This window comes from Cenococcum geophilum (assembly GCF_001692895.1).
Source record: "Cenococcum geophilum 1.58 unplaced genomic scaffold K441scaffold_23, whole genome shotgun sequence".
Taxonomy (NCBI): domain Eukaryota; kingdom Fungi; phylum Ascomycota; class Dothideomycetes; order Gloniales; family Gloniaceae; genus Cenococcum; species Cenococcum geophilum.
The window spans coordinates 1718988-1731375 of NW_027137581.1; the positions used below are offsets into that span (position 1 = coordinate 1718988).

General features: G+C 38.4%; 2 protein-coding genes across 2 annotated transcripts; one reads left to right on the plus strand and one right to left on the minus strand.

The window, feature by feature from the left end:
• Positions 1-1044: 1044 nt before the first annotated feature.
• K441DRAFT_611737 (uncharacterized protein) lies at positions 1045-2797 on the minus strand. Its single transcript, XM_067645586.1, has 3 exons — positions 2112-2797; positions 1924-2058; positions 1045-1838 (listed from the first exon to the last, which is right to left on the minus strand). Exons 1-3 carry the CDS (start codon positions 2760-2762, stop codon positions 1167-1169), a joined length of 1458 nt encoding a protein of 485 aa, XP_067503693.1. The 5' UTR covers positions 2763-2797; the 3' UTR covers positions 1045-1166.
• A 675-nt stretch (positions 2798-3472) lies between these two features.
• Positions 3473-4392, plus strand: K441DRAFT_611738 (carbonic anhydrase; the record flags this gene model as incomplete). Its single annotated transcript, XM_067645587.1, has 6 exons — positions 3473-3510; positions 3571-3653; positions 3709-3765; positions 3841-3951; positions 4001-4106; positions 4177-4392. 6 exons carry the CDS (start codon positions 3473-3475, stop codon positions 4307-4309), a joined length of 528 nt encoding a protein of 175 aa, XP_067503694.1. The 3' UTR covers positions 4310-4392.
• Between the last annotated feature and the right edge of the window lie 7996 nt (positions 4393-12388).

Genomic DNA, 12388 nt, shown 5'->3' on the forward strand with positions numbered 1-12388 from the left:
AGGATTTAGGGGGCCTTAAATTAGTTCTTATTAGGTAATAGAGTTACCTCGCTAATATATATTGTTCTGCACAGCCGTGCCCGGCATCTTGCTAGCTACTCGCTTACTTTTTACAGGTTTGTGTGGCTTGTGTAGTGCGGAGCATATTACCTCGCAGTTCTAATTCATGTTATTATAATTACTATTATTATTGCCTAACTCCTGGCTTAAATCCTTATTTAACGCCGCGGCCGCTATAAAATAGGCAATTATTAGAGGTTTTATTATTGTTAAAGCATAGGTTATCTTTAGTAAAGTCCTAAGATATCACCTAGACAAGGGGGATAGGTAGTTTAAAAAATGCGTAATAGAACTAAAGAGAATAGTAAGAGGGCTATTTTAGTAAAGGATAAGAAATATAGGCGATATATAAATTAACTTTAGCTACTGCTTGAAACAGGTAGTTAGTTACGTATAACTATATAGATAACTAATAATACTAGTATTTACTTGAAAAAAATCTGCTAAAATCTACTAACTTTCCAACTACTGCTCCTATTATTCAAGCTAGAGAGAGTGTTGCGACGCTTCAATTTCTTGTCTAGCGACGCTTCCAAGGCCTACATAGTTCGTGGCAGGAGCGGCTATGAGAACTTTAGCGGAAGCGATTCATAGGCTAGAGGAGATGCGTGATCGCTCGCTCCACCGTGTCGGCCCGCCTGTTGGGGATACGCAGAGTCAAGAGGCCATTCTGCATAAACAATGATGGCGAGATTGTGAAGAGAACTGAAATTATTTTTGTGACGGAACTCGAAAGATGTGAAGAAGCGCTAAGGAGTTGGCGACTTTAAATGAAGAATAATCATGCCGCGAGGGACTCTAGGCTGTATACCGATCTTCATGAAATAAGAGAACTATACGTTGGAGCACAACCCCTAAATACGGGATTGGTGTTACGGCATGGCCGGATGGTGGGTAATTTTGGAGGTGGACTGAGGAATTCGGGGGTTCTGGGATGAGTTTTCTAAAGGGGGCGGCCGAAAGAGCTGCTACGATAAATGTTTCATGACATTTGCTAGCTACGATGTTTGGTTTGAGAAAGGAATAGCTGACTGTGACAAATAGCTGAGGTTCGGATACGCCGTCAATATCGAAACCAAAGAAATAATTAACATATGCACGTTTGCTCAATGCACGGTCTTAGTGCAACAAGTTGCTCGACCTAGAACCACGCACCAATGTTCAAATCTCCATTTCTCAATCAGATTCCCCTGCATGTGGCTCTCCTTAGGCTCGTATTGCTTATCGTCTTTCCAAGTCCTGGCAGAATCTAGGATGGACTGGGCAATGCTCATCTTTTGCGACAGGAAAAACCCTGCCACGGGGCTTTTGAATGACGCTTCATTCTTCATCCTTGCGACCTCCCTCGCTAATGCCTGTGATTCATCTTCAAAGTCCGTTCGCCGTGATGGATCAATGGCTCCAATGAGGCGATTCAGCAAGGCGAGGCAAGAGAGACAAACTCCAAGAATCTGGTACCGCTTGTTGTATTGGTCTTGGGTTGTGGTTTCGGGCACATTATCGAAATCGCGCCGCCATCTAATGACACTTTCCCGAGCGTGAAGACCGCCGCGAATGAGATTTTCAATACGGGCTTGGGAATGCTCTTCTCGGCCGTAGATTATAGACGTTACGTCTTTGAAGAGGCCAGCGCCGTGGACGACACGGCTCCATAGAGATATAACAATGGGGCTTCGGTCTGTGAATGTGCTATCGGGCACAATCATGGACTGCAGGACTGCTTGCCATTCGTCGCGTTCGAGGAAACATCGCTCATTGTTCAGGATGGCTTCGGTCAGCTGGGAGTGTGTTAGTTGTTTGGTCGATTGAATTGATTTGGGATCTTTGCTCCGCGACCACTGAGTGTCCAAAAGCGATGCTTACCATTAGACCCGCGAGAGCCATGAACAGGGCCTGGTCGAAATCAGTATTATAATTCTGGGAGCCTCGTAGCTCTATCAGTCGCGCTGCACCCGCCATATGGTGTTTCCACGTATCGCCCCCGGAAAAGCTGAGAAGCTGCAACGATAACCAATTAGCTCGGATTCAACGACGGCCTACACTTAACGTACCTCGAAGAGAGCCAGGATCTCAGTTGCACACAGGACGTTCGGCTCTAAACACGAGACAGGATCGTTGACTGCCGCTTGCAGACTTTTGAGGGCCTTCCCGTAGAGCGACAGCACGATAGAACTAGGCTGCTGGTCGGCGGAGAAGATTATTTGCCTCATCTTAGCTGTGACACAGCGCATGGCGTCATCTAGACAAGCGTTGTAACCATATCGGCTGGGGAGATAGGACAGATAGGACCACTGCTGCTTGCATCGTAGCAAGCGAACCAAAAGGGCACGATCAGAGGATAGAATTCGGGCGGCGGCTCGACCCACATGGATTGTTATCAGTCCAGATAGATCTAATATGTCTACGCCATATTCTATCTTCATCAACTCAAATCCTTTGCTGGATGGTTGCGCTGGAATTGCATTGGTCCATGCAATCTCCTGGACGGCTTTGGGGGGGTCATTATATGTGCCTATCGTTTGCTGCTGGCTGCCTATATAGACGGGGTATTGTCGTAGGTTGTATTGGCCGTAATTTCCACGTTGCCGCCGAGAGATTCCAACTGCCTTCATTGCTTGTCTCCGAATCCGAATCTTATCGGCTTTGCTTGTGCCTGCATTCCCATCTGATGGGTGAATTACAAATTCAAACCCTGTGGCCATGGTAGAATTACAGTAGTGCAAATCAGAGAGTAAAGCAGGCGATGAAGATGAAGGGAGAAGAACAAGCAGCGACTGGTTTGATGGCATGCTGCTTTCGTAATCGAAAGACCGGGGTACTCTTTTCCTAAAAGGGTTAGAAGCCCCAACCTCAGCATTCCGCTCTCTCCCACCGTAACGGAAGTTTCGACTACAGGGTTTGATTACATATACACGCCGCAGCTCTTACTGCAGTATTACCTCAGCGTATACCGCCTTCAGCCACCCCAATGCGACGACACATGGAATGTTCTCTAACCTACACTATACCGTATCGGCAAATCAGTACCCCGGTCAGTGGCTGTGGGGTGCCATTCCATCTTGGTCCTTCTACAAAATTGACATCACAAAATCTCCGCATTCCTCCCGGGTCGAATAATTATACGTTTCACATCCACTCAATGCCTTTTTGGGATATTGGTCCCCCGGCGTAGGCTTGAACATGCTTTTTCATTCTAATGTATCACACTATTGATATGACATGGGGCGAAAGAGCGCTGTGGGCCATAGGGACTTTCTTCAAGTATAAAAGAGATCAGAATTCTCCTCATACTTCAGATCAGCAAGCTCAACATCACCCGACATTCAGCAATTTTGTCCACTTGATCTTCCCCAAATCGTAAAGGAAATTATTATTTTTGTCTCGCCTTTGTCTCCCAGCACCTCTAACTAGAATGTCTCCTACCGTTGCAGAACTTCTCGAGCGCAACAGGTACTCCAACCGTGAAGGTCCCTCTACCAGAAGAAAACAGTTGATTAACATTTGGAAAAGGCAGCTAGCCGCTACTCACGAACCATTCCCAACCTTCTCTGAAATGAGTGATGCGGGGAAGAGCCCTGCCAAAATTGCAATTGGTATGAAATATTCCGTCCCTCTGGTGGGTCTCTGTCAGCCCTAACACGTATATAGTAACTTGTATCGATCCGCGCTCTAATCCAGATAGGTTTCTAGGGTTGAACCCAGGTGGTGAGTGTCGAAGGGAGGCGTTTCGAATTTATCATGTCGAACGACGGCGTTATGAGGACTAATCAAATCTACCAGATGCCCTTGTTATACGAAACGTATGCGGACATATCGCCCCGATTCTGAATGACATTGCCGCACTGGATGTCTTTATCGGCCTTTCCGACATCATGGTGGTCCATCACACGGGTATGCTGCATTCCTATAATCGCCAGCACCTGATACTAATCAAACTTAGATTGTGGTGCTAGTCACTTCAATGACTCTCTCATTCGTGACGGATTGAAAAAGCGCTTCCCAAGCAACGAGGATGTTGATACGATGTCTTTCGGCGCGATTACTAAGTACGTATAATACCGAACTTCTGTCCTTTCCCGCGATGGTTTTCACTTATCGTGGCTAACCACTGTCTAGTATTGAGCAAAGCGTGAAAGACGACCTCACAATCCTCAAGAAATCCCCTCTCATCAGTAAAGAGCTGGGTGAGCGATCCGTTGGTTTCGTTTATGATATCAAGTCGGGCTTGTTGACTGCCGTTGAAGGGTAGTTACACGAAACATCCATTAGGTGGCTTCTGGGTCTAAACCTTTTATGAAGTGAGGAATTTAAGGGGTGGAGATTGAAGTAGCCAGTTAATGAAATTGAAAGAACCATCAGTCTTCTTGCGATAAAAAACCGTGAATTGAATGGAATCGAAAGACGCAAGTAAAATGTTAAAGCGGGAAGGAGTGGAAGCATGATCTGTGATGGCAAACGCTGGTGAGCCAATAGGTTGTTTTGTGCCACAACATGAAGAATCTATTCTCTCCAATAACACAGCCCGTTCCGGAATATTTCTGCCTCATCCCGGAACAGATCGTCCTCAGGGGGGAACAAATCGTGTATCGCTTTTGGCCGCTTCATTCCGGAATAGATCTTTTAAAGATCAGGCTAATTGTAAGGTGATACAGCCTAGTTAAGGCTTGCCAACGCTGCATCTATACCGCCAATCGCGAAGCCGAAGCTGTTTAAAATAGTTGCGCCTTACGCTTAATTTTTATTTCACCTTTAGATGTTATTGGTAAATGGTTGTCGCATGAGGCCCATAGCGTCCCTGAATTGCGCCTGCGATGCCTACTCGACGTCGCCAAATGATCCACCTGATAAGTGTATATTTGGTGGTCGAATAATATTTCGCAATCAAATGCAAGGCATTTTGGAGGGCTCTCGTGAGCCCCTTATAGTGTTGATTTTCCTAAGAGATCGCCCGATTAGACTTAGCGCGGGGCTTCAAGCATCAAACTGTAAACTTCGCGACGAATTTTATTTCTATAAAAAATTTCATTAATCGCTCCTTAGCTACCCCATTACCCGCGACTTAATTCCTCGATAATATACGGGCCTTCTCTAAAGTAAAAGATATACAAAATAACCTTACGTCACTGTTAAACTGTGTAAATTTAATATTAGTATAAAAACTGTACTTCTTTATAATAAGCAATTAGTAGCTATAATATTTAATATTTAAAGTCTTTTTAAACCTCTATTTATATAAGGTAAGGATATAGGTAGGGAGTCTAATTCATAGAACAATAGGGTATATTATATAATCAGACGAATCCTTAAGGGAAAGGAGGAGCCTAAGTACGAGGTAGAAGTCCGTGCCACCTCGCGCACAGTACCACCTCTCGCATACCCTTTTCCTATACAAAATCGCGAATTTTTAACCTTTATAAAATGGTAAACCCTAGGGCTATTATTATAAAATTTTAAATATATATATATATATTTATATTATTATAATTTACTATTAGTAGTAGTTCTTTAATTAACGTCTGATACGGATCCTATCTTAGCCCACGCAGACTACTCCGTCATAGGGGGGAAAACTTATAATTTATATAAAGAAAACCCTGCAGTTAGGGGAGGAAAAACCCTATAAGCAGCCTTAGTAGGATAAAAAAACCCCAATTTGCTATGTTTGCACGTAGCAGCGGCCCTATAGGCCTACTGCATGTCCTCCTCCTTAGATATTTTAAACTCCTTAGGAACTATTACTTCCTTCTCTAGCTTATTAAAGCTAGGGTTCACTACGTCCTAGCTAGGCCTTACTAATCAATTGCTATATCTTATTATCTCTTTATATCCCATATCTTGCCCATCCCTTATATACTATCTCTTATGTAGACCACTACTATATACGCCTTACCTCCCCCCCCCTAGAGCCATTAAAGGCGTAAGGGGGATTCATCCGTTTTAACTACCGTAATACTAATAAGCGAGTGGGATATTATATTGTATTTAGGTATCTTTTATACCTAGGCCTTAGCTAGGCCCTCTCTAAGGGTTACCACTTCGTTAAAAGGAGATAGGGAAAACCGTGGGTCGCAATCTAAGCTGCTAGGTAGTATTTGGTAGTTAAAAACGGCGAGTAACCGCATGCTCCGCGGGCGACTGCCCTAGGGGTTAGGAGGGGCCGTATATTTACTTATACGCTCGTTTATCCGTTAATATAAGGTCGTTAATACTTTCTATTAGGGGCTAGGGGATGCTTTTAAAAGCTATTTATCTACGTTAGATTATATAGGTGCTTAGTAGGAGAACTAGTGGCTATATTATAAAGGGGTACCGTTAGTAGTAGTTTTCGAGATCTTACTATCCCATATAAAAACTTTTCACTACGCCCTATAACGCACATAACCACCAGGTCCTACTTACACGCGCTGTGCAACGTCTCTGCGTTGGCTCTAGGTCTGAACTTTAAAGACCTAGGTTTGTAGCCGTCACTACGTACAGGTGCAGAATCCGTTTTCGACGGCCTATAATTTACTATTAATAAGTAGCTATATAGCTTTATAAAAAAAGAAAACTTTTAAAAAAATCTATAATAAAATAAGTACTTTAGCTATTACTATAAAAATTTTAATATAGTAAATGGTTTAGTGGTTTTTAAGATATATTAATTTAGTCTTATTTTGGCCCCCAAAATTTAATATCTTAAAAACTACTAAACTATTTACAATATAACTTTAATAGAAGCTGCAAAGTATATATAAACGTCCAAATCTAAATTATTAGAATTTATTATAAAGCGGTTAAGATATTAAGGTATAAATTTTCTAGTTTTTAAGGTGGCCTACTTACTGTTACGGCACTGTTACAGACCCTAGTTAGGGGCTCGGCCGAGCCTTAGCGCCACGTATATAGACGTGCCCTTTCCTCGACCTTCTTCTAGTCCTTGTCTTAGAATTCTAGTTTACTGGCTACTAATAGATTCTTATTCTATTAACTAAGCCTTTATACTTACCCGCGTGGGCCACTTACCCGCGTAGGCCACTAGCCTATAGACTACGTTAATCCCTAGAGGAGGTATAGATAAAGTTATTTAGGTAGGACTAGTACTAGTTATAGGTTAGTAGAGGCTAAAATTCTATATATAATAGTAGGGCTAGAATACACTAAAAAATAGGCTTAGAAGAGTGATTAATAGAGGGTTAAAGAGGTATAATAAATTAATACTAAGAAAAAAGTAAATCCAAATAAAATGTTAAGTAAAAGTCTAAAGCTAGATAAAGGTTAATAGAAGGGAGGCAAGGTATTTTTATAATTTGCCTCCTAATACCCTTTTAGTATATAGCCGCGACCTTACTAATATAACTCTGTAGTAACTTAAAAGAAAATATAACTATAAACTATTAGGCTATGACTTCTTTATAAGAACTAATTATACCGCTAAGGGAGGTAACTAAGACGTTAGTTAAGGATGTAAATAGGTTAAATTATATCTAAATAATGTTAGGGTATTAAAGAATAACGTTATAAACGTTCTTAATAGTTATAATATGGCTATATGTACTATTATAAAGTATCCCTCCTATTTACTAAGTAGTAGAGCTATGCTAACTATATAGTATAGGACCACTAGATTTAAAAGTATATATACTAAATCTTAAGAGATAAGTCTTCTTAACTTTACCTAATAGTCTAAGGGTAAATATAGAAGTAATATATTAGTAATATAGGTATAAGGGATATTCTTGCGGATACCTTAGGTTGCCCTTAGGACAACCCCTAGATGCCCCTCAGATAGTCGCCAGTTACGTGCTAAAGGCATACACCTATAGTATATAGTCTCCACAATCTCAAAGGCATTACCTCCTTAAGGATTTGTCTCTCTTACCAATCTATTCTATTCCTATAATTGTGCCTTATAGCCCCCTATCTATAAGTCCCCTTATATTTAAATCCTTCATACTCCTTTTTAAAAGGGCAGTCGGCTTAAGGACCAGATTATTTATTTATATTTTTATTTATATCCACTATCTTAAAAAATCTCGTAATAACCTAAATGGAAACTCTATAGACACCTTATAAAAAGCCGTCGCGCAAAGGTAGGATAGTCCCTTTAATAGTAAGAGATTACGATAATATAAACCTTTAGGTAAGATAGCTAAATAAGCCCTAATACCTAAATACGCTAGGAGCTTAAAGACTTTAATATACCTATAGTTACCGCTAAGAAAAATATAAACACCGTCTATAACGGTTATAATACTACTAAAAAGTAACTAGAACCCCTCTAGCCCTACCTAGGCTAATTAGAAGATTAAGCTCTAGAGGTAACTTTAAGATCTTCCCCTAAGCTAGAAATACTAGAGGAATATACTAATATATTTAACTAGGGACCCAACTAGAACCCTTCCAGAAGACTACCGGCCTATAATTAGTATAGTAATAGTATATAGACTGCTTATAAGCCAAGTAGGCCTACCCCCTTAGGGAATTAAACCTAAATACTAACTTAAGACCTAAGGCTTATTAGGAAACCCGTACTAGCTGCTAGTACTAATACTACCTCTATAGTAGGAGCTTCCCTAGGCCTAAGTTTAGAAGGTTAAGAGCCCCACACTAATCTTCTTTAAGATAGATATTGGGAAGCTATTATAAGGCTCTTAGAAGCTATATGGGAAGAAGCCACTAATAAATATATTAGAACTCTTTAAGGGCAAATCTATATCTAGTAGGGTTTAATCTAAGCTAGGTAAATTGTTTTATAATTTAGTTAAGGCTAAGGGCTTTTTAGGGGTTACTTAAAATCTACTTAAGGAGGTATAGAAGACTTAGAGAGGCACCTACGCAATAAAAAGAAAAAGGATATAAACTAACTGACTAAGGCCTTTAGTAGTCTAGAACTCCGTTATAGACCTAACGCCTAGTATTTAGATAATTAGGTTTATAAGGTAGATAACTTCTTTAAAATGCTAATAATATAAGATAATACCAGAGAGCGTATATGCTGGATTATTAGTAAGATTAAAGACTAATTACTAAACCAGATTACGCTTAATTAACTTAATAAAGAGCAAATTACTATATGGCTATATTTGTAGACCTTTCTAAAGGGTTAGACCTAAGATCTATATATTATATAATATAATAATATAGAACAATTCTAGAATGGTGCGCAGCTGGACTATTAGGACTTCCGCCAGTTTATATACTTTGTAAAAACTTATACTTAATAGATAGATCTAAAGCCCTTTAAAAACAAGGACGGTAGGGTCTATAAGAAAAAGAAGATCGGATTTATCTAGGCTAAAATTAAGCTAGCAATTTATAATAAAATAAAGCCCGTAGGATTACCGTATATATAGATTTTAAACGAGTAGTTCTAAATACTAAGGACGCGGTAAGGAACTAAACCTCTTCCGGTAGAAAGCTAAGGGGTAACTAAAAGCGTAGGCATTTTAATAGTAACATAGGGCAGACCTAAGCTTTAAAGAAGCCGTTCTTAAGGAGAACTTTAAAAGGGTTAAAGTTAGGAGCCCTAAGTAATAGGAAAGACTCCTAAGGCCAACCTAATACCCGTCTAATACCCTTACGGGAACACTTTAAGAAGCTAAAAGGAAATTCCCCTAAAGGTAAATCTTATTAGAAGAACAAGTTAGGCGATAATAGTACTAATAATCTAAAAAGAGAAAAGCTCTAGTTACGGACGTCTCCTAGCTATAATTAGGGCAATATACGGAAGAAAAGACCCTCTATATTACTATTAAGCTAGAAATAATACTCCCTATAGGTAAGACGTGTTAATTCCAAGCACTATATGATAGCGGCGCTAAAATTAATCTTATATAATATAATTTGGTAAAGGAGCATAAACTTATCCTATTGTTAAGGTAGTGGAAACCTATTATAGGCTTCCTAAATAAGTATTGGATTAAACTATACAGTACCTATAAGCTTATAGTATTAGTGGCCGATATATATAACCGCACTAAGGTAGTTAGCCTATAACCCTTTTAGGCGACTAACTTTATAGGTTATAACCTTATTCTTAGATACCCTTAGCTTATAAAAGTAGATCTTAAGATACGCTTTAAGACAGGAGCCTTTAAATAGTAGAATAATAAAAAATTAGAAGGGTGTATATTACTAATAAGCCTAAAGGACAACCCTAATTTATTAAATATTCTATTAGGCCTAAAGGACTTATTAAGGGTATTTTTAGGCAGATAAGCTAAAGTCCTACCACAGAACTTGGAATATAATTATATAATTAATCTAAAAGAAGGTAAATAACCGCCGAACCTTTCTATCTATAACCTCTTTTATAAAGAGCTTAAGATCTTATAGGAGTACCTTAATAATTTACTGGAAAAGGGGTAGATCTAGCCTAGTAAGTTACTAGTAGGCATCTAATTCACTTTATTTTAAAACTAGATAGAACTATAAAGCTATATATAGACTATTATGGCCTTAATAAGATTATAATTAAGAACTGTTACCCACTACTACTAGTTAGTAAAATGCTAGATAGACTATTTAGGGCGAAGATTTTTACAAAGCTAGATTTATAAAACGCCTATTATAGGCTCGGTGTTAAAAAAGGGGATAAGTAAAAGACCGCTTTTAAGACCTAATACGGCTACTTTAAGTATCTAGTAATGCCTTTTAGGCTAGCTAATACGCCTATAATATTCTAATTATATATTTATAAAGCCTTAGGGGGACTAGTTAACCGCATATACGTTATTTATTTAGATAATATTCTAATCTACTTAGAAGATAAGGATTAGTATAAGTAATACATCCGCAAAGTGCTGGAATGTTTAGATAATTAGGGCCTCTACGCTAAGTCATTAAAGTATATCTTTAATACTAAGTAGGTTAAGTTCTTAAGTTATATTATAGTGGGGTAAAATAGGCCACTACTTAGTGCCTTGGCATTTTCCTGCATATATCGAGCCTTGGGCTTCTCTCCTTCTCTCTAGCAGGACCTACCAGAATACATTCTTTCCTTTCTTCTTACTGACTGCTTTTCTACTAATTGATTACGACTAACTGACCGACCAACCGACCGATAGACAGACAGACAGATAGATAGACGACACTATGACTTTCCTATCTAAGAGTGGTCGTACCCTTCCACAATATTATAATACCTATAAGCGTAGTTATGGACCTAGTATAGGTATAGATAATTTAAGAGTGGCTAGAGCTAGAGAGCTACTAGAATATTTAAATATTTTTAGGCTTTGCCAATTTCTATAGGCTCTTTATTTATAACTACTTAGATATTACCTAATATCTATCTAACTATATTATAAAAGCTTCTAAGAACTAGCCTAAAAAGTAAAAGGCTTAAAGGTAGGAAGAAAGAAAACTAAAAAGGGATTAACTAAATAGTATAATCTATAGTTATAGCCTAAAAAGGGTTAAAAGGCCTTTAGGAACTACGTATAAGCTTTATAAAAGCTTTATTACTACGGTATTTAACCTAAATTAGCTACTAATAATAGTCACTAATATATTAAATTTTACCTTTACTAGTATCCTACTATAACCTAATAGGCATCTAGATACTACCTAGCTCCACTAAAAACTAGTAGTATTTTATAGTAGAAAATTCTAGCGGCCTAAAGTTAGGTATTATACCTATAATAAGGAACTACTAGCTATAGTTAACTGCTTTAAATAGTAGCAATACTACCTTAAATATACGAACTATACTACTTATATACTCTTAGATTATTATAATTTACGCTACTCTATAACTATAAAGAAGCTTATACCTTAATAAGCTAAATAGGTAAAGGAGCTTATATAACCTAATTTAAAGATTAAATATAAGCTAGGGAAAAGCAACCCTACTAATAAACTGTTATAACGGCTAGACTATACTAAAGGCTTTAAAATAGGAGAAGGAAAACAGATAATAAATATTCCACTCCCTATATTATAGAATAAGCTCTAGGTATAGAATGCTTAAGTACCTATAGCTTTATATATTAAGTCTTAGGCGGTATAAACCCTATTAGCTTTTATTAACGTTTTAGCTAGTACCCAGTCTATAGCTAATAAGGGTCTAAATATACCTAGATAGAACGTCCCTAATATATTCTTAGAACCTAGTAATATACTACCTTTAATTGCTAAGCTATCCCCTTATACTAACAGCGAAGCTATAGAGCAATTAGAACTTAGAGCCCTATAATAACTAAAGAACTTTAACTTTATAGTGGCCTTCCTAATATATATATATTAAGAGGTTATAAGATCTATAGTACTATCTAGTCTTATACTTAGAGTAGTATAGAATAAAATAGCTTTTACCTAAAAACTATTTAAAAGGTTAATAGATCTT

Excerpts from the sequence above, each read along its gene's own strand:
- K441DRAFT_611737 (XM_067645586.1), bottom strand. The coding sequence starts at position 2,762 with ATGGCCACAGGGTTTGAATTTGTAATTCACCCATCAGATGGGAATGCA. Across the intron at positions 2,059-2,111 it reads AGATCCTGGCTCTCTTCGAG|CTTCTCAGCTTTTCCGGGGG; the intron begins GTACGTTAAGTG and ends TTATCGTTGCAG. Across the intron at positions 1,839-1,923 it reads TGGCTCTCGCGGGTCTAATG|CTGACCGAAGCCATCCTGAA; the intron begins GTAAGCATCGCT and ends ACACACTCCCAG.